Source organism: Lichenostomus cassidix, chromosome 11, assembly GCF_008360975.1.
Source record: "Lichenostomus cassidix isolate B80296 chromosome 11, HeHo_3.0, whole genome shotgun sequence".
Taxonomy (NCBI): domain Eukaryota; kingdom Metazoa; phylum Chordata; class Aves; order Passeriformes; family Meliphagidae; genus Lichenostomus; species Lichenostomus cassidix.
This window is the reverse complement of record NC_139492.1, coordinates 15854960-15881763: the sequence shown is the minus strand read 5'-3', so window position 1 is coordinate 15881763 and position 26804 is coordinate 15854960. Positions and strand designations below refer to the sequence as shown.

At 40.7% G+C, this 26804-nt stretch overlaps 1 protein-coding gene across 2 annotated transcripts; it reads right to left on the bottom strand.

Moving 5' to 3' along the window:
• Positions 1-3432: 3432 nt before the first annotated feature.
• On the bottom strand, positions 3433-25486 carry TDRD12 (tudor domain containing 12). Of its 2 annotated transcripts, XM_085071987.1 has the most exons (32): positions 25368-25486; positions 23933-23982; positions 23302-23460; positions 22874-23010; positions 22427-22546; positions 21792-21847; positions 20900-20985; positions 19759-19960; positions 19497-19573; positions 19154-19212; positions 18349-18409; positions 17706-17810; positions 17135-17320; positions 16516-16669; positions 15422-15549; positions 14696-14884; positions 13841-13969; positions 12306-12423; positions 11553-11686; positions 11243-11463; positions 10941-11040; positions 9543-9730; positions 9018-9225; positions 8410-8502; positions 7348-7517; positions 6263-6325; positions 6052-6161; positions 4953-5007; positions 4378-4491; positions 4139-4292; positions 3978-4044; positions 3433-3642 (listed from the first exon to the last, which is right to left on the bottom strand). In XM_085071987.1, the coding sequence occupies exons 1-32, from the start codon at positions 25444-25446 to the stop codon at positions 3560-3562; spliced, it is 3855 nt and encodes a 1284-aa protein (XP_084928113.1). In that variant the 5' UTR covers positions 25447-25486; the 3' UTR covers positions 3433-3559. The 2 variants fall into 2 exon arrangements, with proteins under 2 accessions (XP_084928113.1, XP_084928114.1); XM_085071988.1 differs by lacking the exon at positions 6263-6325 and having other exon boundaries at positions 3435-3642.
• Between the last annotated feature and the right edge of the window lie 1318 nt (positions 25487-26804).

Genomic DNA, 26804 nt, shown 5'->3' with positions numbered 1-26804 from the left:
AACATCTTGTGCAGTAAAAGCGAGACTTTCAAGGGAACTCATGACCAGGGTTTAAGGAGCACATTCAGACCCAAGACCCAAGGTCCAACAGTGTTCAACACTCAATAATTGAGCTCTTTTAAAAGTTCAGCTAAATGGTGCCAAAATTATATTCCAGCCATTGGAAATCTTTTTCTCTGATAGAGACATACCAGTGCACTGTGCTTTCCAGGTCATTGTGTACCAGCTGAAATGAAATCCAATGTAGCCATTAATTTGCACTTTTATAAATGCTTCTTTTCCTTATTAGATCATCTTGAAATTATGTGAGAAAATTAGGCAACTGTGGCTGCTTTTTTTTTACTGAATTACAGATCAGTAGATATCAGGAATATAAATTAATGTAATGGTAGCCTCTTACTAAATTCAAACTGATTTTCAGGCAGAACAAAAACTAGCTGAAGGTCCATAAAATAGTCCATTGTAACATGCACAGGGGAAGCATTTCCACACTTATGACTGCAAACCAGATGTGATATGCTTCATTGGAATGACAGAGATTCAGAGATAGATGGAAACAAAAGCAAGATCAACAGATAAACAGTGTACAGTGAGCCAAAGGGAAATGAGAGGAGGTGCAGAATGACTTATGATACTTCTTTCTGCAAATGCATTACACACAAGTTATTTTAAAATACAAGGTGGATTCAAATCCCTCACAAGTGAAGTGTTACTATGTCAAATGTTAATAGTTTAAGCAAACTCAGAATCAGGTCAAGATTTTTCAGAGTATTTAAAAATTAAGTTTACTGCAGTTCATACTGTCCTAACTTCTCTGATTTGTTAGTCTTGTTTTTTCTTATAATACATAATACAGCAGCCAGCCCTTGGAAAAATAAAAACACCACTACAATATTTTTGTAGAATTTATCAGAAATACTGTTTTTCTTTGTAGCAGTGAAGGAAAATCACCAGGATGCTACCGAGGTATGGAGTCGACAGGCACATCCCATGCTATGTTACCTGCTTTTGCCTCAAGACTGCTCCAGCCTGAGACATGAGGGTTTTTTGTTGTCAGTGGGAAGTAAAGCCAAAGTGAACACACAGCTGAGGCTGTTGTGACACTCCTGCCCACCTGCAAGCTGCAGCCTTGGAAGCAGATGGCAAGCAGAAAATGGCCTCAGATAAACAGGGTTTGCTTCCGCTGAGGCAGATCCTGCTTTTAATAGCTTTCAATCCAGCAGCAGCCCCAGAACGAGAAATAACCCTTAGATCTTGGTTGAATTGCCCAAATCCAGGAATAACCCCCAAGTCCAGATGCATCCCACACCTGGCAGTGCCCCCAAACCCATCAGCACACATCTGACACACGAACACTCCCAAACCATGGAGTTTCCCCCTTAATAGGCAGTGGACACCACATCCAGGCACATCCCCAAAACCTGTTGGCAACCTCCAAACCATAAACACCCCCAGAGACACATCCTAAACCTGCTGACAGTCCTGCAAGTCCAAGAAGAACCACCAGATCCATCCCTGAGCTGGGCACCTTCCCCAGGCCAGGGAACACCCCAAAGCTGGCAGCACTGCCAGCAGGCCAGGCTGTGCCATGTCCTCCTCCAGGCTCCCCAGGGCAGCCAGGACACGGAAAGCACCGTCAGCCCTGGGGAAGAAGAGAATCCCCCAGTCCCATACCCTAACACCACCCTCGAGCACGGCAGAGGAGGATGAGTGACAAACGAGTGTGGGATAACCCAGTGCAGGTGAGCAGACAAGTTTACTGTGCTGGGGGAGAGGGCCCGGCCCGCGGCGCTGGCACACGGCTGCTCCCGGGGCAGAGCTCCGGGCGGCTGTAGGGCTTCTGCTCCCGCCGCTGCTGCCGCAGCAGCTGCCGGGTGCGGATGGGCCCGACCTGGCTGTCCCTCCTCATGGCCACGGGGCGATGGCAGCGGCCCCAGGCAGCCTCCTGCTGCACCATTGCCAACCGGGCGAGCTCTCGGAGAGCCTCTGCCAGCCCGCCGGGAGCACAGGGAGCCCGCAACGCCCTCCTGCCTCGGCAGCCCTCGGGTCACCTCTGCGGCTCACCCTGGCACCCCGCAGCCTTTAAACCGACACTGGCAGCGCTGCTGATGTCACAGTGGCTGCCATGACACCACCACTGCCCCTCAGTTTGGGACAGGGACCTTGGCCATGGCTGGGGAGCACAGGGCCAGCGACAGGGTCAGGTACGGGCATGTGGAGAGCACCGAGAGTGGGGACTGGGATGGAGCGAGCAAGGAACAGGGGACCTTGAAAAGTTTGGGGCTTGGCACCGTGCAAGTGTGGCACGGGACCGCGATGGCAACTATTGGCCGTGCTGGGCAAGCTGAGAGGCCAGCAGCTCTCTGACCATCGCCTGGCGTCACCACAGGGCGGCAGCACCGCCTCAGCCACAGCTGACTGCCGGGCCGCAGGAGACACGGAGGAAAAAAAGGCAGAATCTATACTGGCATTTTTCATTCTTACCTCGGTAGCTTTTCTTCTTACCGTTTCAAGCACTTTACTGGTTAATGTATATGTATGAAAGTTGTATTCGTATTTTCAAAACCGAGGGGATCTAAGAAATTCTGAATATTCTAACCCCCTGTATATAATAATGTATGGGGGGTTATTTTCAAATCAATTAATTTATTTTAGAATATATTTTTACATATAAAACTGAGAAACTTTACCGGTTTTGCTGGATTTTTTACACCTCTCCCTCCTATGAGTTTTCAGGCATTTTGGGGCTACCAGCTCCCTTTTTTGGCAGACTCTGCATGACCTCCCTTCTCTCACCTGCTCTTCCACCACATCATTCTCTCCCACTGATATTAGGGTGCCCTTAATGAGATCATTAGGGAAGGCTTCAAAACACAGAAAAATTATTTCACTGAATTCCTTAGTGCAGGAGAATGTTAGAAGCTCATATATGTTCCAAAATACAACTGCACTAATTCAAGTCCACAAGGACTCTTCCTCATGAAAACCCTGATCAGTAATTGCTTGAGGCCAGAAAAATATTCTTCTGCTGTATTTTTACACTGTTCTTTACAGACTGGTGCTTCCAGCTGCTAAGAACATATGGCTAAACCCAGTTTTTGCTTCTGCTTCAGAGAAGAGCCCGTATTTTTAAAACAAAACCTAAAGGTAACTTGCACCTCTTAAATAACCCACTAGACCAGCAAAAAAAAAACATTGCCTTACACTGTATTTAGGTATTAAGTCAAAGAAGAACAAAACAAGCAAAGGAAAGTATCTCCCCTGGGGCTCCTTTTTTCAAGCAGGTGATTTCTGTTGGCATCAGGATGCAGAGCAAGACCAAAACACAGGTAATGTCAGCTCTTAAGTGCTCTTACAACAGAACAGCTTTGCCAGTACCTGTTCTCAGGTGAAGGCTGTAATTAAGCACACTTGCAGTCAGGTTCTAAGGACACTGAAGTTTTTAATTAACAATTACATGAACTAGCCACAATTACACCAACTATCAAATCAACAATTACATTAACTGTTTAATTAACAATACAATCCTTATCAGGGAGAAACTAATTTCTCCTCCCAATTAATCACTATCTGTATCACTATCTTCTGAGGACTCAACCCACTCTTCATATCCTGCAGGAGGGCAACTCAGTTTTGGAGAACCTGGAAGTAATTAACGAAGTTAGCATTTAAAAACCAGGAAAAAACAACCTTGAGAACAAAAAAAACCCATGGTAATATTAACAACCCAGTCCAGCAACCCCCAACACTTTTGACTACAAACTAGACCAAAACACTCATAACTACTATCTGCCTTTAGTCTGTGCAGCTCTGATAGGAAGGGGTCCTGCTGCCTCTAGCTTGCTCTGGAAGTCCTCTCACCTCTTTTCAGAGAATTTGAGTAACCCACTGAAATAAGTATCTCTCATAAACCCAATGCAAAAAGGGGAATGCTGATCATTTTATGTATTCTAATTACAGACTCATTTAGTCCTTACCAACTGTAAAAGGCTTTTCATCTTCAGACTCTTCCCAGTGCTCAAAATCTAAGGACACATGAACATTCTGTTGACAAAAACACTGTTTCAAATACCTGCTCTGATGCACAGCAAATACGCTCAGAACATTCAATAACTCTCGAAAGTAATTTTCACTTCACCTTCTTCTTCAGTAATTTGCACCACGCTCCTTTCTTCTCTTTTACCAGTAAAATCACAGCCTCTGTATCCTTAATCACACATGTGGACCTTTCTGCAACTATTGACTGATACAGCTCCAGGTCAGCCACATAAAGTTTGCCTTCTGAATAAGCACTGCAATATATAAAATGCTTAAAAGAATTAAAAGCAAACGAAGTCAAGACACTTGATTGTTTATACTGAAGTTTGTTAAACCTACCTGAAAGCCACCTTCTCTTTGGAGAACTTGCATTTGCTGTCAGCTGCCCTCAGTATTTGTACCTTCAGTGTAACAATCTCATTATCTTGAAACCACTTGATTTGTGGATGACAGCTGAAATAAAACTAATTTAATGGGACATTTTCCAAAACAGAAAACCACTGAGGTCTATCCAAGCTGTCTCTCAAAGAGCCAGAATTTGCCCAAGAAGTCCCACACTCAGCCAAGGAGCCTGAGCCATGCAGATGTGACACCAGCAGCAGTGCCAGGGAAGCAGCTGATGGGACACCACTCAATCCTACAAAATCACCACATTCCCAAGTCTCTGGAGGAGCACAGCTGCCCGTTCCATGGGGAGACAAGCTCCACTGACTTTGATATCCACAGCAATCACACTTACTGCCTCATTTCAGAATGACACCACAGTCTGACATTGAAATGCCAAAGGAAAAGCTAAGAGGAGTAAAACCAACCTCAGACAGACAAAAGGAACTTTTCTGCTGACCATAGACACAGAGAACAATTCTATTTGGCAGTTCACATAAAAGATGGAACAAATCACACTATTTCCTTACCCTTTCTGCTGATGCACAGTAGAGTCTTCTGCTTCTTCTGTTTGAGCTACATCATCTAAAAAGAAGACATCCAGAAACATCTTTCATACTTCCCTATACTACAGAAATCAGGTATTTCCAGAATTCCCCTTTACCATCATAAAAATAACTTCCTAGCAATCAAATTACTGTCTTTGTCCTTTAAATTCTGTACTTCCTACACTGAAAGATTTCATAAAGTAAGTAAAATTTTATTATCAGGAATATTGTAGCTGGTGTAAGAAAATTAAAAAAACCTAACCAAACATGCAGTTTTCCAGGTCATGTGAAGTTTTTTCCCAGTTTCAAAGACATTATTTATTTGAAACCTGAAACATGCCATTTTGGGAATTAGTGGGGTGTTTCAGGGATGAAATGACTAATACAGGTGTAAACATCACAGCTTGAAACATGGCATTAGTATGGCTCTATTACCAGGAAAATAAAGCCTTCTACAGTAGGTACTCCAGCCTTTTCATCTTCCACAAGTTCTTCATCCCCCACCTTTCACTGCTCTAAACTCATGTGTCAGCTGCTAGCAGGTAATCCTGTGGTCCCCTGCTATGCCTAAGCATTTTGAAGTCTCTACTGACTGAATAGTAAGCACATCCATTGAGATTACATTAAAAAAAAAAGTAGGGGGGAAAAAAAAAGTGCCATTTCCTGCCATCCTGAATCTTGGGAAAAAAAATTAAACTCACAGAGAACGATGTTGTTATTCATGCTCATATTTCAACAGATTTCAACTCTCTTAAACTCTGGGGCCTTGGACAGCAAAGCTCTTCTCCTCTCTACAGCAGAGACTTCCTGCTCACATATTCCATTCAGAGCCAAAAAATTCAGTGTTTCAAGGACAGAGCATTCCCCTAAGAGCCCCACAGTCACTGTAGCCAGAGTCACTCTCACAGCATCTCCCCACTGCTCACTGGAAGGCAGCTGTGGCTCACTGCAAACATCAGCCACATGGTGCTGCTGTGTACAACACCCTGAGCAGTCTGCAGCTGGCAGGATGACAGGATGAAATCAAGCACCTAACCTGAATTCAAGTCTGAAAACTTCTGGAAAGGATGGGAAGGTTTACCGCTTGGAGGACTTGCAGAAGTGTTAGAGCTTTCAGCAGAATTTTCCTGCATTGATGTCTCCTGCGGATTGGATGCCTCCTCTAGACCAGCTGTGTCCTCTTTCGTTCTTCTGAACACAGGACAAAGCAGTTTTAAAAGAAAACCCACAAATTATAGTGAGCCAACTTCACCTTACAAGAGCTCTTTGCTGCCCCCTTATTTAACCTGTACCTTACTAACAAAGCCTGCACTGAAGTTCTGAATTTTTCAACAGTAGTCTCAGGTTTAATAAGTCTACAAAAGTGATCCAAGCAGCTGCATTGCACACATTTCAGCACACAGCACCACGATTAAGTTGTCTGGTCTCTAGCACTAAATGCTTTGGTGATGACATGAAGGCTCCCAACCTTCCTTTCCCAGCAGAAACAAGAAATAAATGCAAAATGGTTGTGCCTGAGGAACCAGAAACCTCACACCCTCAGAGTCCTCTGTAAGGAATAAAACCTGAAAAACAGCCTTCCAGGCAAACACAAGTTTCAACAAATACGGGAAAAGTCACATCCTTCGGTTAAGATCAAACTATGTCACAGTTCTAGATAGGCATGCAGAGTCCTCAATCTAGGACAGAAATGCAGTATGGAGAGTGTCAGGCTTCCTTCTCTTGTTGACTGGCAAAGTCACAGAAACAACCACAAGATGAAGTGGCTAAGGAAACTGCTGCACTGGAGGCCATGACAAAAAAGCTACAGATGTCTTGCTGATCAGCATTTTATATCAAGGGTCTTAGAATCTGGCCTCCCACCACACACAGTATTTACTCACTTCTAAAAATTTACAGAGCAAGGAAAACAAAGTTCAGTGCTGCTTCTGCAAAATCCACCATGCAGCCAATACTCATTGAATGAATGGTAATTTCCCCTACTATTGTAAAGGAAACTGATTTCCAACTGAACTCTGCAGTTGAACACAAAATATGCTGCAGTGCTCTGACTGGTACTAAGTACTGACTGGTAAGCATTCAAACTAGCCACTGACAGTTTGTAAATTGTCACAGAATCTGAATTCAGACTCCATATTTTTCATTATTAACTTGTCTATCTGCAAAAAATTCTAGTTTAACGTTTTCTAAAATTAGAATTTTCTTTTCCTTGTGGTTATGGGCCTAAAGAATAGTTAATGGGAAACAGGCACATTACAAACACAACTGTTTCTGCATTAAAATAAAACCCACTGTATTATTAATCATAATCACTTAAAATTAAATAGGTTTTTTCTCTTAGTGAAGTATATGCTGAAAAAAATTTGTAAACACTTACAAATGCTCCAAGTTCTCTGCACGACCCAAAACTGGCACCAGTCTGCACAGCTTCTGAATTTCTGCTAGATGTTCTGGATTGTCGATTCCTAACCCCATGGAGAGAATCTCAGACCGAATATTGTACTCATTGATCCAGATCTTCATGGTGGGAATGTTGGTAACCCCGACCTTGAATTATACAACATAATAAAGGGAAAGCACAGCTCTTCAATGATCTCTCTCCAACTGACAGCTGCTCTTTAAGCCAAATTTTAAGCACAGCCATACTGATTTATGCTGTTTTCCAAGTATCACCATCATTTCTATTGAGATAATGGCTGAAGGAACTGGCTGTTTGCCCTAACACAGACAGGAAGGCAATGAAGTAACCAATGCCAGCCCTGATCACACAAGTGACAACCAGAATACACCTTCAGGCAGTTAAGAACTGAGAGTTCTTAACCCAAACAAGCTGAGAACTGCTGAGGCTGTTAGGGGCACAGTGAAAAACCCCAAAGCCTAGAAATTAGTGAAAGGTATGGTGAAATCTTCTGTTCCCACCTGATACACCAGATGGGAACAGAAGCTACTGAAGAGAATGACTTCCAGATCATTTTCTTCCACTCAGTTTTTCAGCTGACTCACTCCACAAGATCAGAAAGTCTGCTGGATGTTAATGTACGTGAAACTGTAGAACAAGAAAAACCCAAGAAAAAGAGCAACTATTTTTCCTATTCTGATCAAGAAAATGAAGGAGAAAACCTTCAGTGTTTTTTAATTTGCAGAATGTACACCAAAACAAACTGCAAACTACTGTAAAAGCTGCAAGAGACAGCAGACTTCAGACTATAAACAGAATAAATTAAGTCTACTTCAAAAGCTGTTGGATATCAGCAAACCATCTTGGAGGATCCAAGTTTCATTCTTCCAGAGGAATGTGTGACAAACTGCAGAACTGGTTTCACAAAAACTACTGAAAACTAGTACTTCCCAAATACACTTTTGTTACTAACTTTGTGGAACAGTCTTTAATCACGTCCAGATATACTAAGACTTCACAGAGCTGCCATTCTATACCTACCATTGGGTCAACCCAAACTGTCCTTCCCAAGGTGTGGACCACTTTTGCATGATGTAGTTTTCCTTTAATTTTGTGACCAATGTGATCAGTCACCTAGGAAAAACAAGTTGTCACTGCACTTGAGATGTATGGATACCAACACAGCTTTACAGTCACTTTAACAAAAAATGAAGCAACATCTTCTGAGATTAACAATGAAAAGGCTATACAGATAAATACGTTTCTGAGTAAAACAAACTCTAACTTAAGTCTGAGTCAGAGCAGTATCAGCCTTCAAGGAAAGACTTTCCTTAATGAGAGATCACTCAAACACAGGTCAATTTACACAAGCTACACTTCCCCTGTTCCTCCCCCAAAATCTAAAGCAGCAATAACCCATTAAAAAAAAAAAGACATTTAAATCAGAGAAAAGAATCCCATTAATTTCACTGTATTATTTCACAGGAAAACAAACAAACTGACCTTCTTAGAATCTGGTCCAATAGCAAATATTTACTCAATACTAATAAGCAATGAAATTTGGTACCTAAGTTTACAGTTTGTAACTGTTCGACAGAGACAGAAGATAAAGAGCATAAAGGAAATACCATGCAAAACCTGCTTATTACCTTTGGATTCCATTCAACTTCATTATCTATGGGTTTTACTCTACAAACTACGATTTCCACAGCCTGAGGTGGCAGACTCTGAAACCTTGCAGGTAAGTGAAGCAGCTGATCACTATCCACTTGACTTGTTCTGCCTTCATCTATGTATTTAATTGTGACCTTAGAGGTATTTTCTTCATCTTTTGCTGGAGTCTCTACTACCTGAACCCTTCATACAGTAGGAAAAGAAACACATAATTATTATTATTGTAACTAATTGTGCATGTTTTTTTTAACTTGCTCTCATTTTAAAACTGGTATTTTCACAGCCCACTCTGTATTCCTGAGTGCATGTGTAGAGAATCATCCTGTTTGTCATTCAGGAATTCAGAGCAGGCAAGAGCATTTAAAAGCATTACTAGCACAGCAATGATTTTTTGCTGTTTTTGAGGATAGGCTATTTTCTTTACCCAAAAGTCAAATTTTTAAAAAGCTTTGTATAAAAACCATGCACATGAATAAAGCAAAAGAATAACAAAATTTTACCTGTGGCAAATGGCTCCCTCACGTAACCCATAAAACACTGACTTCTCCATTGTGTTAACAGAAATCCTATGTCCTGGTACCTTGAAATAATCATTCATTTCTTCTGCAAGAACTGTGTATTGGTCCTTTTGCTTCTTCACTATTCGACCAAAGTAGTTTGTTGCATGTACAATGAGGAGAGGCAGGATCTGAAAGGATCAAATACATCAGCAGCAAGGAGGGAAGGATGATTTCCTAACCCAACGAAGTGTAACTGTTCATATATAGATCGCATACCTCTTTCCAGTGCAAAGAGGTGACAGATGTTGCTGTACACACAAATTTCAGAAAACAGTGAGTTGTTGGTATTATTCTCAATCCTAAGTGCCAACAGTCAGTCAGTAGTGGACAGCAAGGTACAGAGCAAGAAGTGTTGGGAGTCAGGTGATGGAATTCCACCTCACTGAGCACCAGTGAGTTCTGCCAATTACCTGCCAGGTAATTCACTACTCATGAATTCTGCACCACTCCAGCTCTACTGTGAACACTCTCCTGCCTTACAGGGAGTTTTACAAGAACTGACTGCTCTTTTTGCAAAAAGATAACTTAAATGAAAGACTGTGAATACACAACTGTGCACACCAGTGCATAAAATGCTGCTGTGAATGCAACCTCAGGTATAGCCTCAAAAGGAGCCAGAGATACAAACTCTTACTGGGATGTGAAGAATCATCATAGCAAAGTCAACCCAATAGCCAACCATGAAGGTTTCATGAACACGGAACTATTAATAAGTAAAGTTCAACTAAAACAGCACTCTGCAGCAAAAGTGTCTTCCAAAGCACCAATAATTTTGTAGGCAGTAACTTAACTGTTCTATCTACAAGAGAGTAGCTGCACCCAATTTGTTGGCGATACTACAAATAAAAATACCTTTTCTAGTCCCAAGGCCAAATGCTGAGTTTTCAAAATGTTTGCATGTACATGTCAGCTAAGAAAAAAATCCTTCAACTTCTCTTCACTCACAAAGATTACTTTGTGTTTCCTCTACAAGAAATACAACTGAAGTTTCTATAAACCTTCATTTTCATTAATTTTGGTATATGGTCTCAATTTATAAAAGGAAGAAATAAACAGAACACAAGTCATCTTCCCATGGAATATGAATCTTCAAAGCAGAAAAAAATCGGAGGTAAACTCAGAATTACCTGCAAAACAGCTCCAGTTTGAGCTAAGGACACAAGAAAAATCTGACACTCTAATTTATACAAGGGAGAGAGGAAAAAAAGCTAGAGAACAACAAATAGCCATGACAAATTATATACTTACTGCAGTAGGATTAATGGAATACAAAAATAAATGAAGTAACATGCTAAGTAGCTGTTTAAGAACCCAAGGCCAAGGAAAACTGTAACTTACTGTCACACGTTCAGGTGTTTCTATCATTTCATCTGCAAAATTCTGAGCCCTGTCTATTGATAACTTAATTTCATGACGATCTGGACACGCTGCTCTATTCCTACAATAAAAAATAAAAAAAAAGATACAATAGATTTAGAAAAAAGCTCTTTGGTTTCAGTTGTAAACTGTTTTTATGTGATTTGCAACAGTCAAGAGGAAAAAAAAAGAATCATAAGCAAATTAAAGCATCCAACAGGAAAATTCATCAAGGAATCAGCAGCAATCATCATTCAGGGCACAAAACTCCTACATTTCCTTACTTGCAAATCCCAAATGTTTTAAGAAAAGCACACAAGGGCCTTGAGAATTTCTCATCTTGTTCAGATTCCAGCACCCTGGCAGCCAAATCATGGAGTTCCTCTGGAATTTCAGCTTCTGCATGTTTTAAATAGTGGAGAATAGCAGGTGCATGACAGGAGCTGTTCTCTGCCAGCAGAATGATTGACTTGGCCTTTGTATGTTCCTGATCTACAGTAGAATCCTACAAGCAATAAGAAATATTTTGGAAAACTTTTATGCATTCACCAGTAGTAACCCACTGTAGCTTTGCCCAGTCAGGGCTCACCCAACCTTCATCACAGTGCAGAAGTTATCAGCTGTGCTTTGCAGTCGCTGCCCAAGCACTCCTGGAGATGGGAAACTGAAATGGATCACACAAGTTGCATCTCTGATCCCCAAAGGCTGCAGGCAGTCATCTGTTAAAACTAAGCACACATTTCACACAGGAATGTAGCTGGAATACTTCACACATGGGAAGTGTCACATCACATGAACCAAGGCTGATTTCCTCCTCCCCACCCTCTGACTAGAAGATGAAGGTGTATTTTTCCCCCCAATACATTCCTATAAGGCTTTATATATTTTCCAGTCAATAAACCCCATCAACATATGGCAGACACAGCATTTTATGCCAATCTCATATAATTCTCTATTTCCTGTCAGCACCACAGTATACAGAGAATTGAGCACAGCCCAGTAATTCACAGGAGTAAGACAGAAAACACTTGAAATACGGCAGGAATTCTCATAGCTCTTTGTAGGAACCTACAAAGCAGAGGGAAGTCAATCTTCCTTTTGTGTAAAACAGAAAACAAATTCAGTTTGAGAATGGATAGAGGCCTTTTTTAATGCAAACAATTAAAAAAAAAAACCAAAAAACCATCAAATGGAACTTCTTAAAAACTATTACAATGTATCTGTGGAGTTTGGAAATTATTTCAGACTTAAGATCTCCTCTGTAGCAGAAGGCACTTGTAAAATACTTGTAAATCTTTGAAAACACTGGTTGGTACAATCCCAACCAGACAGAGAGAGAATCCTCACCTAACACAGCAGGAGTGCCAGAACTGTGCATTTTTCTCCACCGCTCCAAGACACACTTGGCATTACACTTGCTCTCCTTATGTTTTTTCAAGGAAACTATTGAGTTGCTCTTCAGTGTCTGCATGATAAAGTGAAAAGTTATACATTCCTGCAATGAAGCAGTACTTGCTCCAATCAACTCTAATAAGCAGCATCTCTTATTAGAATTTAGCACACCTTACTGTAAAGAGACACAAGAAAAGAGTTAATAAAATGTAGGCTGCTTATACGAAGAACAAATCATATTAATGGAGATAAGATTCATTAGTTTCCTGTATAAAAAGAAAACTAAAAGCTCAAGTTCCCATGGATTAAAATACATCAGACAGACATTTAAGAAAGGAAAAATTTCATTTCAAGCTTTTCCCTTCATTAATGTGTCTTCTCTAATCTGAGCTGATTCCATGACCTAACAACATGCAGATTTCATGTTTCAGTCCCTCAGAACAAGCACTCTCCACTCAGTTAACCCCTGAAACATATTCATAGGCCAGGAAAGACATTTGAAGTTGAATTACACAAGGATTACTAACAACAGATTCAATCCTGCTGCAACATCAACAAGCACTTTTTTAAGTGGTGGCAGGGTAGGTTTTGATATGCTTTAAGAAATGAACCCTCAAATATTCAAGGGAAATGAGTATCACAGGACCTATGCCAGCTTGTACAAGGGAATACATTGCCATATTTCAGGACTTACATACTGCTTCCTAGGACACTGGAACAATCCAGCCACATGTCCTTTTGCTATCCTACACTGAAGGTTTTCATTCTGCCATCCTCACAGTTTGCTCCTTTAGCAAACACCCCCCAACCACAAGAGATGTTCCTATTGCTATATTGCTGTTTATATTCATTGCTGTAACATCTGAAAAAATAACTGTTGTATGAAATGTGTCTTAAATCTCCACCTCTGAAATGCTGAGTACACAATCCCTGGAAAAAGGTGTGGAACTGGGGTGTGATCCATTGCAGGTAACTTGGAAGCAGCTTTATGTCAGTGTTAAAAAAATGCATATTGAGCCTTCTTCCCCTCATTCCTGATCACTTGAAGCTGAACTCAGTTCTGACAGAATTTCACAGGAGGGCAGAAAACATTTCTTTCTAATCAGGGAAATGGGTGTCTAAAAGTTCCACTGCTCCAGAGCAGAAAGCAACACCACAGAACTTCCTAACACAGTGCCCTAAGTTTTTTCACCCATCCCACTACTGAAAACAGTAAAAATTAGAAAAACTGACAAGACATTCACTGGCAAAAAGCCAGTTTGATTCAACCCAAAGTTCCAATCTGACAGAGAGAATGATGGTAAGAATTTGGGAATTAATTAGGCTTACTATTCAGTGGCAGTCAGTTTGGGGTTACTTTTAGCAGGAATAATTAACACCCAAATTCACATTCCTCCTTTACTCTCAGACGCCAAGATATTTTAGTTTGTAATGACTTTAAAATTTTTTAAAAACCCCACTTATCTATGTAAGTTTAAATACTTTCTTACCTTATGAATCATCTCTACTTCAGTTACTGAGTCAGTGAATACCAGCACCTTCTCAAGATTCCTCTGGGTAAAATCCAGTATTTTGAGTAACTCAGCAGTTTTACTGCTGCTCATACAAGGCTGCACCACCTAAAAGCAAATACAAAACCGAGGGCTGGTAATTCATGTAACCCATACCTATTTTACTATGTAAATCTTTCTAATCCTAACCCTAATTCATTCCCACACTGACACTTTCTGTTCAGTTCAATCATTACAACTTCTCACAAAAACTTGTGGGTTTTCAGTTTTCTGACATGCTCAGAATGCCTCATCTTAAATTAAATCCACAAACTTTCCATTTTGAGACACAGAATAATTCAAATCACACTTTAAAACCCCCAATTTTGTATTACTCTTAAGGGTTACACCACACTGACTGGGAACTAAGTGAGAAGGTACCTGAGAACATGTAATAATAGACCTTCTGGAAATTTGAGGTCAAAAGTTTGGTATTGTGTTACAGCAGCAAACCAAGTGTTTTACCAGATATCTGCCTTGGGATTGCTTACCTTAGTTCTGCCAGTCACAGTTAGCAACTGCAAAGACATTCTGGTCAGGAACTGCACAGTTTGCAAATACATCTCATAGAATTTAGACTCATTTGCACTAACCATGAAATATTCAAGGGACTTTCTTCACCTTGGTCTGGTAAAGGAAGGTAAGAGATCTCCAGCTCATTCAGTGACTCACTCACACATGACTTCTAACACCTGCTTCAGCTCACACCGGCAGGCAGCACTGCAGCACCACCTGCTTCCAATAAACCAGCAGCAGCCACATATCCAAGCAGCGACAGCATTCCAAAAGTCCTACCTGTTGCACATTTCCAAAGATGGCAGCTTCTTCAGTAACTGTTATCACAACGTAAGGATCATTCATGAATTCCTTTATCAAGGGTGTGATGTGTTTGTTCCACCGAGTTCCAACAGCAATGATCTGATGTGGTGGATTCCCCCGTGCCTGAGCAGTGGCTTTCTTACAACAGTCTAGTATAGTAAACATCTAGGGAGAAAAAAGGGTTTTTTCTCTTCTCTCATCATATTCCAGTAAGCACATGACAGCCCAGAACAATACACTGTTTGAGCACACTGGTTTTTCCAGTCACAAAACCACTACCACAGCAGACTGCAAGTTTCATATCCCAAAAGGAAGGGTTTGGTGCATAGACTTTTATCCTGTTCTTTAAATGACTTCTGAAGCAAGAGAAAGCAACAGGACAGCATGAAGTGACAGCACATGCACATAATTGTAATGCAGGATTCCATTCGGAGATGGAAATCTCAGGAAAAGGATCTGTTCAAACCTGCAATACACTAAGCCTAGACAAAACAGATCTGAGAGGGCAGAGGCAGTCAGCAAAAACTAGGAGGTAACTATAACACAAGCCCAACCTGCCAACACAGTGATTTGCAAATCAAAAAAAGAAGGGGTGCACTGTAAACCCATTTCCTGTGTTTTTTCCCCTCAGTGTATGCCACTGTTTCAGACACAGGCACACCTGGAACATCATTTTGCCAACTGACTGTGCAAGCCCTTTACCTGTTCAGTAGTGTCAGAGAACAGCACCTCAATTTCATCTAGAACAAGATGGCAAAGCCTCCACAATAACCAAGGGTTACATTCCAGCAGTCTCAGAAGGTTGTAGGGTGTAGTCACTACTACTTCACCTGCAAGGTGAAAGGAAAGAAATTAACTTAAAACTTGGAAGAGTATTAATATGACACCAAAGGACATAGCAGCTTCATGAAAAAGGGTCACATTTGTATTTCAGATGCCTTGTCTTGAAGCTGGGGAGTCAGTCTGTGTTTTTCTACTCCTGCATGTCTTCCAAGACATTACTGGGTGAGGCTCTGATATTCTGAAATCCAGTGAAATGTCTGAAGGTTAAAAAAGTTTACAAAGCAGGATGTAATTTCATTTTCCAGTAAGGTACTGGAAGCAGAGGTAAGAACTTCAGCACCAAATAGCCAGAAGAGAGAGATTTAAATACATGCAAGAGCAACTTTAGGAAAATTCAGTTTCAACAGTGGAATAAAGCACACATTGTAGCTTAGGAATTTTCACACATATGTATGTACATGTGAATCTAAACATATAAATAAAACCACACCCATCTTCATTGGTGAAAATACACCAACAGCTCTGCTACTAAAAGGTCTGAATTCATCCACCAGGCTCAAACTTGAATGATGGATGAAAGAATACCAACTGCTGAAATGGAAATCATGCTTCATGGTTTTATCCATAGTTCTTGTTCCCTTGGCAGAATAAAAGCCACTTTTGAAAATGCAGTTATCAACCAAAGCTTAACAAAGGGATCAAACCAGAATGCACCTATGTTTTTAAGTACATACATCTAAGCAGGCCAAGTCTCCCAACAGGTTCATTATTACTTCTGTGCTGTTTCTCTGTGGAGCACCCTCTGCATACTACCGAGTTAGATACACAAAGTACTGAGCATTTATAGAAACAGCAAGTTGTAAAACTACCATTTAAACACACAAAAAACCTCTCCAACTTCAATTTATAACCCAAAAACTCGAGAAGCAGAAATCATTCTTTCACATGCTCCTGCAATTAACACAGCCCATAGTGCCTTCAAGCACAACTAAGATGACAGAAAGAGTTCTTACAGCCTCGGATCTCCACTTGGCTAGCTGCTTCCTTGTTCTGCCCAAGGATTATCAATATTGGATGAAGGTGTCTGCAGCGTCTCCCGTGTGTCTTCAATAGGTCAAAAACAAGTTGTGCCTTCTTCCATCCAGGACATAAAATGAGTGCCAGTGGCTAAATACACAAGTACAAAAATTGACACCACAATTATTATTATTATACTTCTGTATTAGACAGAAGTTCAGAACCTGAAGAGTCTTGCCATACATGGGGTTATACCGGGCTATTTTCAGAGGTCCCTTACAACCTCAAGAATCCTGTTTCTGTGATCTAATACAAGCTAGAAAATGCATTATAGTATCTAAAACAGCTAATACCCATTTTAGTTTAATAAGTACCTACTATTCACATAGAAACAAAGTTCCATCATGTATCTAAGTACCAGGGTATGAACCACTTGTTAGGGATTGCTTTAAAAAGAAGTTCGGGACTCCCCCATTCCCACAGTCCCTCCAAGTACTCTAAGCAGAGGCCTTTCAGAAACTGGCAGGCATCATGAATATACACTGAGATGACATGAATGCATACATTCCAAACATTCAGAGTAGAAACAGGCTTTCTGGTCTGATAGATACATACTCCACTCATTTTTGGCAAGGCTTGGTAGGCACTGTCCGACTGCAAAAGTGTAAGGACTGGTGGAATATATAATAAGGGATCATTTCCGTGATGGGAGATGACAAGGACATCACATCCCTGAGCTACTGGTGGCCAGCAGTAGGACTCGGTGAAGGTGGGGCCTGCAAAGTTGTTCTGAGCAAGTTCCTACAGAAAGAGAAATTAAGAGTTCCCCATGAAATCTGTGCTTAAACACCAACAAAACAAAACAAAACAAAATGTAACAACAAGTGATTTAAAAGCTTTTGACCCACTACATAATATACATCCTTCACAAAGAATATGAAAAATCTTCTGGGCTGACTTGTTAAATTACTGTACTAAAATCCACTTGTAGCAGTGGTTAATATACCAGAAAAACACGTGTAAAATTCTTACAGCATTTCTCCAAAGCTTCATTTATTCAACCACATGAACAACCTCATACACATTCCTCACCCAAACTGAGGTATTACTGTAATATTTAGTATGTAAATTTGAGGTATGAAACTTGTATTAAAAAGATAATCCAGGATCATGACATCAGCATTACCTTTTTCAGACCATCAGGAAGTGGTGCTGTATCCAAAACTGATGATGGCTCAATTCTCTTGCTAAGGAACACAAAGTTTTTTTCTTCCCCTGGATTTTGGAAACTCTGAAACCATGAGACATATAAGCAAATAAAAAGGCAATACTTAATAAAAGGGGTTTAAGCTTATGTACAACTCAAAATCACTACACTCAAAAAATGCTATTTTGATGTAAATGAATCAAATTCTAAATTCACTTTAAATATAATTCATACATTCTGACATTACACAGACCAATGCCAAGACAAAACCTCATTTATGAGCTCCATGAAGGAAGATTTGCTCCTTCCCATTTCTTTTCTCTGCACCATGGTGGGTCCTCTACAGACTGCAGGAACACCTGCATGCAGCTGCTCCTGCTCCTCTGACCTTGGCATTGCCTGTTTCTCTCTTATTTTTTTTCCCTTCCCTACATTTTTTGCCCTTTCTCAAATTCACAGAGGTATCCCCTACTCGGCTGGCTGGCTCAGCTTTAGCCTGCAGTGAATTTTGTAGCCAATGCAGATGCAGTCAGCCCCTGACCTCCTTCCACAAAGACTCAATGCTACTGAAGCCAAACTATTTGCACAAGAGAAGTTAAATGAAAGTTAATGCTTGAAATACCTGTTTGTCATCTTCAACCATGCATGACTGAGGGGAACTGAAATTTAAGAACTGTGGAAGCCTGAGAAACAGATATAATAAATCTAACATAAATGCAAAATAAAAATGTCCTTTATAAATACCACCAGTATTTCCAAAATGTCATGAAGCAATTCACTCAGTATTTCTGACACATTATCTACGCCAATAAGGAAAACCCCTCAACACAAAAGGAGAAGTCAAAAATCACTACTTTGAAAACCAAATTTAGTTTTGTAATAACCCTGCATAATCCTATAGAACCTTTTTCACAGATAATTTATTGGTAGATTCCCTGAAATAAAAAGAAAAGTAGACCAGGCAGTAGGAAAAAGGTTTCTCAAAGTTTCAAAACATGAAGCAATTGATCTTTGCATCAGTCAGAAACAAGTAACAAACACTCCTGGTGTTTGTTACAGATGCATCAATTGACATGCAGTACAGCGAAAGTGTTGTACAAATCGACCCAGTCACATTCCATTAAGTCTAAAAACTTTTTAAATCACACTCAGAATAAAACAAAGCAAGTTAACATATTTAGTGTGCATTAAAAAATACGTCCCCACCACAGCCCTGGTGCCAAGCTACTGCTTAGAAAGAACTGGTATTTTTCTAGTCTGGGTAACTATTAGCAGCTTCAAAGTCCCCCCTTCCCCAAAAGCATGTGTATGCACCTTCCCTTACTCTCTGCCCTTTAGAGGCCTAAGAATAGTAATTGGAAACATATTACAGCTCCCAATTAACTGATTACAGAACCATTCCCAATATTCAACATGCTGCACCATACCCATCTGTTTGAACTGCTTTATCTTCCTTCAAAGACAAACCTGGCACTGTGTTGACCACCTAGAAAGAAAACACATCTTAGGCACTAAAATACTGTTCAAAAGCAATATTTCAAATACAAAGTTGTAAGTGGCTTTCTTACCTAACTGTGGGATTCTCCAAATATTTTGCAGCATTCTTTTACAAATTTGAAGTTTTTCTGGCTAAGGCAACGATTCTGATGAATCAAACCTTAGAAAACTGTCTAAGAATAACAAGCTGAGTGACTACAGAATTCCTAGTCTGGCCGACATATGTTTACTTTAGTTTGTATTTCACAATTTAATACAAAATATAATACTTACAGGCACAGTATTGTGATTTAGAACCATGCTTGACCTTTGGGATGTCTTTTCAAGAACAGAATTAAAACCATCAAGACCTAAAAAGGTAAACAAAATGGAGATACCCATTTCTGATTATGTGAACACACAAAAAGCCAGAGATGGACACTACATGTCCCAATCAGTGGGATCCAAACCAAGACAGGATATTCACATTCCACACATCCAACTAAAGACACAAAGTGCTGCATGCAGGATTGTTTCCCACACACGTGGGTCACACCTGGCTCAAGATGAGGTGACATCTTCTCGCCAAAGGGCAGTTTTGGCCTGGCAACAAATGTGGGACCAACGAACTCCACTGGAACACCCTCAGCATTTGGTGCCACTTCATTGTCAGAATCATCTGGAGAACTCCCTGCAGTCCCCTCAGCTTCTTGATAACGAGCAAAGTGTTTTGCAACCAGATCATCATTAACACAGATCTATGGAAAAAACCAACGAAACAAACAAGATCTTCACTCATCAGTGACAACAAGCAATAACCTACACCACCAACACATACTTGCTTAGAATTTGTGAAGCTTTAAACAAAAGCAGTGATTTTATAAATAAATAAAACCCCAGAACAAAACCCAGACAAACAACTCCAACCAAACAAAAACCCAGACATAAGAAGTACTAATGAATGCTTTCTGTAGAATATTAATTCCAAAAAAAAAGGAAAATCAATGCTATCTTCCTGTATGTTGTTTCAACAGGTGTTAATTAGCGAGTTCTACGTTTCTGGCCAAAATTCTGTACTGAATTAACTCTATGAGCCCTACACATCCAAAAGAACCCTCTAGTTTAGTCAAGCATGTATCAAAATCTGGCAGAAAAAAAAAAAGTAGTATCAGGCCTAAAACTCCTTGTATCTACCATACAGCTGCTTAAGTCTGGCAGTAGCTACAGCAGAGATTTCCCAGAAGTTACACATTTTGGCAACAGAAACTAGATCGGATCTCTTTTTCAACAACTTGAGGACTCCTGTATGCAAGAGTGTGAACTTTTAGTTCTTTTTACAATATTATGCAGCTGCCTTAACTGAACCATCTTCGAGTACGATACCACAAGAAGTGCACCAAATAATTCATAAAGTTGTCCACTTAAGTACTGGCTGGACTTCATCTGCTTGTCCATTATTTAAAAAAAAAAAAAAAAAAAAAAAGAAAAAGGTTCATATAGAGAAAAATACATGTTCTGCCTCCTGGAATTTCTCCAGAGGTTTACAATGAACAGAATTGTAATAAAACTCCCCAGTAAGTTAAAGATTTAGCTTCTACTGTATCTGACTGAAGTTACAAAAATCACAAGTCATGCTTTCCAGCCTTAAACTAATCGCAAAGTGCATCAATAGGATTGGAAATATAGGAGTATCTTACCTTTTCATCTCCTATAGTCACAAAAAGAAACACCTCTAACACTTTATCTTCTACTGCCTGTATTGCGGCTTTAACCTCAGTGGCCTCTAAATGTAGTAATAAAAACAAGAAAAGAAAATTAAACCTTTATCACACTATTAGTATTCTTCACCTGTACTCTCTGAGACAGACAAAACCAGAAATCACAACTAAAAATGTGTAGTGCTTATTATTTCACATAAATGAAACCAGAAAATTAACAATAAAAACTCAAAAGCTCCAAAAAGGAACTTGTCCTTAGTCTTTGAAAGCAGATTGAGAGGTGAAACAGACTGATGAATGACCTCTCAAGAATAACTACTCTTAGTTCTACACTAAAAGTCTTGGTTTACCTCTTAGACTCTGACAGTCTGGAGCACCAATGTGTGCTTTCCAAGCGTGACATTTACTTCTCTTGAAAGAAGTTGTATTTGCACATCTGCACAGCTTTGTTACACTTTTCATTCAGGCAGACACAGCCGATAGAAGCTCATTCCCAAATCCTGAAGCACCTCTACATATACTGCTGCAGGACAGCTGGGATGCTCACTCAGAGACTCATGTTAAACACACAGAGGTTCCAATGCCCAAAACAAATGTGACATGGATGCTCCCTTAGCTAGCCGGCTTGAAAGCCAGATACAATCTAGTTAACTAACAAAATTCATGCAGCATGGAAGCCCAGAGTACTCAAAATGCAGCTCCACAAATATTTGTGCCTTAAGTCACTCCATACTTGTGCAGCTCCTTTCTCCTTATTTTTAACAAACACCATTCGCAAATACAATCAATATACACAAGTACAATAAACTTGTGTACAAGTATGACATTTCCCTAACAATTGATTTTTTCCCAAAACTGAAGTGCTATTCACCTTTGAGAAGTTTTTGAAAATGCTGGATAGCAGCAGTATCCCATCTTTTGGCTGGTCTAGGAAAATAAACACCATCAGTTATCCCACATCATGAAACATGAAAATGGTAATTAAAAAAAAAAAGCACAAAGCTCTAAGTCATGCAAATTCGTGCAAACTAGACAAATCAGCAGATCCTGATTACTTAGCACATTACTTCAGTCTTGGTAATACTGTTTCAGCTCACCAATATAATGAACTGATCAAAATTAAAATATACTGTTTTTTCAAGGTATCATGGCTTGCATCTAACATAAAATATAAAGAAATCATACAATCATGTAGGTTGGAAAAACCCCCAAGATCACCGAGTCCAGCCACTAACCCAGCTCTGCCAAGACCACCACTAAACCATGTCCCTTAGTGCCACATCTACAGATTTTTTAAATCCCTCCAGGGATGGTGACTCCACCACTTCCCTGGGCAGCTTCATCCTTTCAGTTGGAAGAGAGTTAATTTTCCTCTTAGTAGCTGGTACAGTTCTGTGTTCTGAGTTCAGGTTGCTTCTTGAATATGATCCCTTCTAAAAAAATCTGCACAAAAATCTCACACTTCAGGAATGCATGAATATAATATATTTATTAAACTCTTCCTACCCCATTTTGGCAGTGTTTTCACAGAAGTCGATGTGCAGTGTCAGTGGCTTTGTGCAGTGCAGACGACACTTCTTTGCTCTGTATGGGATCTTTGCAAATGCTCCTACTAAAACTCGAATGCTGAAAAACAAAGTGGAAATTATTTCAATTTTACAGAGCAGAATTTCTTCTGCAGAAGTCACTGGTCTCGCAAACATCCTCCTGTTTGTGAATCTATAATTTTGAATCTTTAAAAAAGCAAAATCTAAAACGGAAAGGATTTTTAAAATACCACAAAATAAGGACTGGTTTGCACTTAGGCTCTTTCAAGTGTCTCACCTGATTAGCAGCTCCTTGTGGACACAACCTACACCTCAATTAAACCAAAGCACTGACTAAGTACATACTGATACCATCTCTACCTATTACCAAATACATTAACAGTGACAAAAACTACTTAATACATACTTCTCCGATGCAACAGAACAGTCTTTGGCATAATCCACAAGAAAACATCCAATCTGGTAACCATCAACCTGGCACCGGACTGACTCCACAAGTGCCCTACACCAGCACTTGAGTTCCTCACTGAAAACCACATAAACCTGAGGAAGAAACAAAGAACAAGACAGCAGATTCTTTTAAATGGCCCTAATTAGACTCAAGGGTTTTTTCAGAGGCATGGTCACAGTATTTATTACACAGACTTCCATTTTCTTTGCAAAACAAAAGCCTTGCAGCTTATACAGTTATGACGCTTACAGATGAGAAAACACAACCCTCAGAGATGCTACACTTTTCTGCGCAGAAATTTCAAACATAAATTAATACATATATTTGATACTTCACCCCTAAACCAATGCAAAGAATAGGTTATTTCTATGTAATGATCTTACCTGGCCTTTTTCTATGTCCTCTGGTTTTATTTCACCTGCATCTTTATAATTGTTATACAACTGGTTCATTTCAGCGTTGAGGTTTTCATAGGCTATTTTACTGACTACGCCTGGCACACATTCCTTCACAGCAATCCAAAAGCAACTTGGATCTTCAACCTGGGGCAAGGAATAGAGAACAAATACTACTGACTTTTAAGAGGATCTGAACAGCAAATGTAAAAATAAAACTTCATCTTTATGGGGCACCTTCAAAACTATGGTGACTGATACTGAGATACAGAATGCTAACAAGTGAAACATCTTTCACCTTCACAACACTAGGTCATGAAATGGCTTCTCAGGTAACTAATTAAATTTACTTCCTACATTTCAGCAGTGGTTTTGTGGTTGTTCTGGCTACCTGCCTGTGTCAACTCACACACCTACTCACCTATTTTACAACAAAACCAAGAAAACAAAACCTAAAACAAATTACAAAATATATACAACCCATATATGACCCAACATGTGTAAAGAATTGCTGGTGAATGGAAATACACAGGCATCATCTTGTTTGTAAATCTGACCTCCAGAAAGTCACATGGAAATAAAGACCAATCCTTCAGATTTAAAAAAAACAGCAGCTTACCTTTAACACCACGACTTCCATGTTTATCTCCTGTGTCTCCCTTCTCACTACTGTAAAGGAACAACAAGCCTTTGATGAACCATTTTTAATGCCACCATTTTTTAAGCCTATTTGAAGGCCACACACCTAAAGTAAGCCTATAGATTTTTACTGCTCGTGTCAGGAGTACTAGTCTAGGCAACTGATTTACATGTTTCATGGTTCAAACTAGCTTTCTTAAAGAGGTGCTATGTTAAAACCTAATTAAGATTTGCCATCCATGCTGCATCTTTTCCATTCCAATGCCAGGACAAATAGGCTGATTGCAGACAAGGGCTGCTACAACCTACCTACATGACCAAATGGACAGAAACACCAGAGGAGAATATTCACAACTTTAAAAAAAACCCAACAGCCTAATACAAAAGAGGAATCCCAAGCTGAACAAACAACTTTAACATCACAGATTTTTACTAGTATTTCACATTACTTTTGTCTGCAATGGTACATACCAGAGCTGGGAGTTACAACAGAACAATGAAACTTCCAGCAAGTAATTTGCATTTCATTTCGGCACAAACCAGCACACCGTGGTATCATCACCGCACTGTCTAGCTTACCATTTAGAAGAATTCACACTGGAAGTAGGCGCCTAATGAAATGTCTCAGAAAATCAAGACACTGGCCTTCCAGTTCCGAAGTTATTGCTGCATAAGCCAGCACTAAGCAGCAACACAGCGGGGATAAGAACAAGTTCTGAGAGACAGCACTGATTGCCCCCAGTTTAACATGACAATGAACAGCTGAAACGTCTGCAAAACCTTTACCCAATATCATTTAACACAAACAAAGCTCCCGAGGTACACACAAGTTCAACACTGAACTAAAATACAACGCAAAATGCGATATGTTAAGACACTTACAATGACCTTTTGTTTCAGCAGTAACAGGTGAAGGTCTTAAATAACTTAAGCTGATGTCTCAGGTTAGTTAGTGCAAACCCACTACGTGGCCCATCATCGTGCCACGGATGAAGCACACACAGAAAAGGCTCTCCCAATGCATTCCAAGTAATATTCCTGCTTTGGTAAGAACTGAGTAGGAATACAAACGCTTCCTCAAGTCTCACACCTACCAATAGACAGTGCTTAACCTGCAAAAATATACCTGCTGTAAGTCACTAAACCCCTCGCCCAACCTGCTGCCTTGACCTACAGAAGGTAGAAGGAGGCTCTGCAGGCACCCGGTGTGTGCAAACACCCACAGAAAACAGCTCGCTCTCCCTCCGCCCCGCCGCGCTCCAGCGAAGAGCCGCACAGCGAGGGAAGAGCAGCGCGGCAACAGGAGCTTTAAACCCCACTTTTTTCGCTTTACTCCCTCTTCCCCCGGCCCAATGCCCACTTCTCCCCTATCCTGGCACAGTCCCGCACTCTCCCCCAGGAACAAGCCCACTGACCTCGGTCTCCGGCGCTCCCGGGCTCCGCACCCCGCCCTGCCGGCACTCCCCCGCTGCCGGAACCTTCCAGAAGGCTCATGTACGGCTCCTTCCGCCAAGCCTCCTTCCCTCCCTTCCGCCCCAAAGGCACCCCCGGGCGGGCTGGGAGCTCCAGACAGTGCCTTCGCGGCTCCTCAGGGGTGTGGTGTGCCCAATCGCACAGCCCGACGCCTCCCAGAAGGAAAAAACACCTGAAACGCTGCAGCAATTCTCACAGCGTGCGGGGGAGTTCAGCTGCTGGCTTTTGATGTGTAAAATGGAAAGCAAGTTCAGTTTGAAAAAAATGAGAGCTTTTGTTACTGCGAGCAGCTTGAAATCAAGGACGGTCTACTGGGACTCAAGGAAAATTATTATCAGAAATCTTTGGGGTTTGGAATTTATTTCAGGCTTACAGTCTCTGTAGCAGAGGCAGTGGTGAAATAGGGACAAACCACAGGAAAAAAAAAAACCAAAAAAAACCCCAAAAAAACACCCCACCAAAACAGCTGTAGCACCAAGAAGTAAATGGACAACTGGAAAGAGTTGATAAGGGTCTGCCTTTATGGAAGTGATGAAATAGCCCAGTACAAGGACTTAGTAGAGAGCTTAGCTCTGCACGAAGACATAGCCAGACAGAGAATCATCCCCTGCCTCAACAAGAGTGCCAGAACTGTGCTTTTCCCCACTGCCCCACTTGACATCACCCCTGCACTTATCCTGTGCCCACATTCTCACCTCCACAGTCCTGCCATGCCCTAGCGAGAGCTAAATAATTTATCAAAAATATTTTCTCCTAATACCCACTTTCTACCACAAAAGTAAGCTGGTAGAATAACCATAAGGGACAGAAAAATAAAAGCATCATTTGTGTATGTGAATTCATGGTCTCAAGGGATATGGTCCAGATGAGTAAAATGAAGATTGTTAGGAAAGTGAACTTGCACTTGTGTAAGGAACAGTGGATGGCAACCCCTGGAAACTGTCCTCAGGGATGAACGAGGAGAGCTGGTGGATCTCTTTCTTGAAGCACAAGAGCTCTTGATTCTCATGTGTCAGAAATCAGGCAAGGCGAGCAGGAGAGCAGTGTGGCTGAGTAAGACCCTTCTGATCCCACTGAAATGCAAGAAAAGCATGGACACTGGAAGCAGGGATGTGTATCCACAGGGGAGAATATAGGGATGGTGCTTGGGTGTATGGGAATGGGATCAGGAGAGCTAAGGCACATCTGGAGCTGAATGTGGCATGGGCTCTGAAAAAAAATAAGGGCAACTGGAGCGACTGGAATGTCACACCCAGCCAGAATATTCTGGAGGTGTTTCTACTGCACAATACAGAGTGTTCTGCTTCACACGGCCTGTGTTCAGCAGAGCTTACAAACCTCAACAGGGTCTGCAAAACCAGCAACACTTTGGACATGTT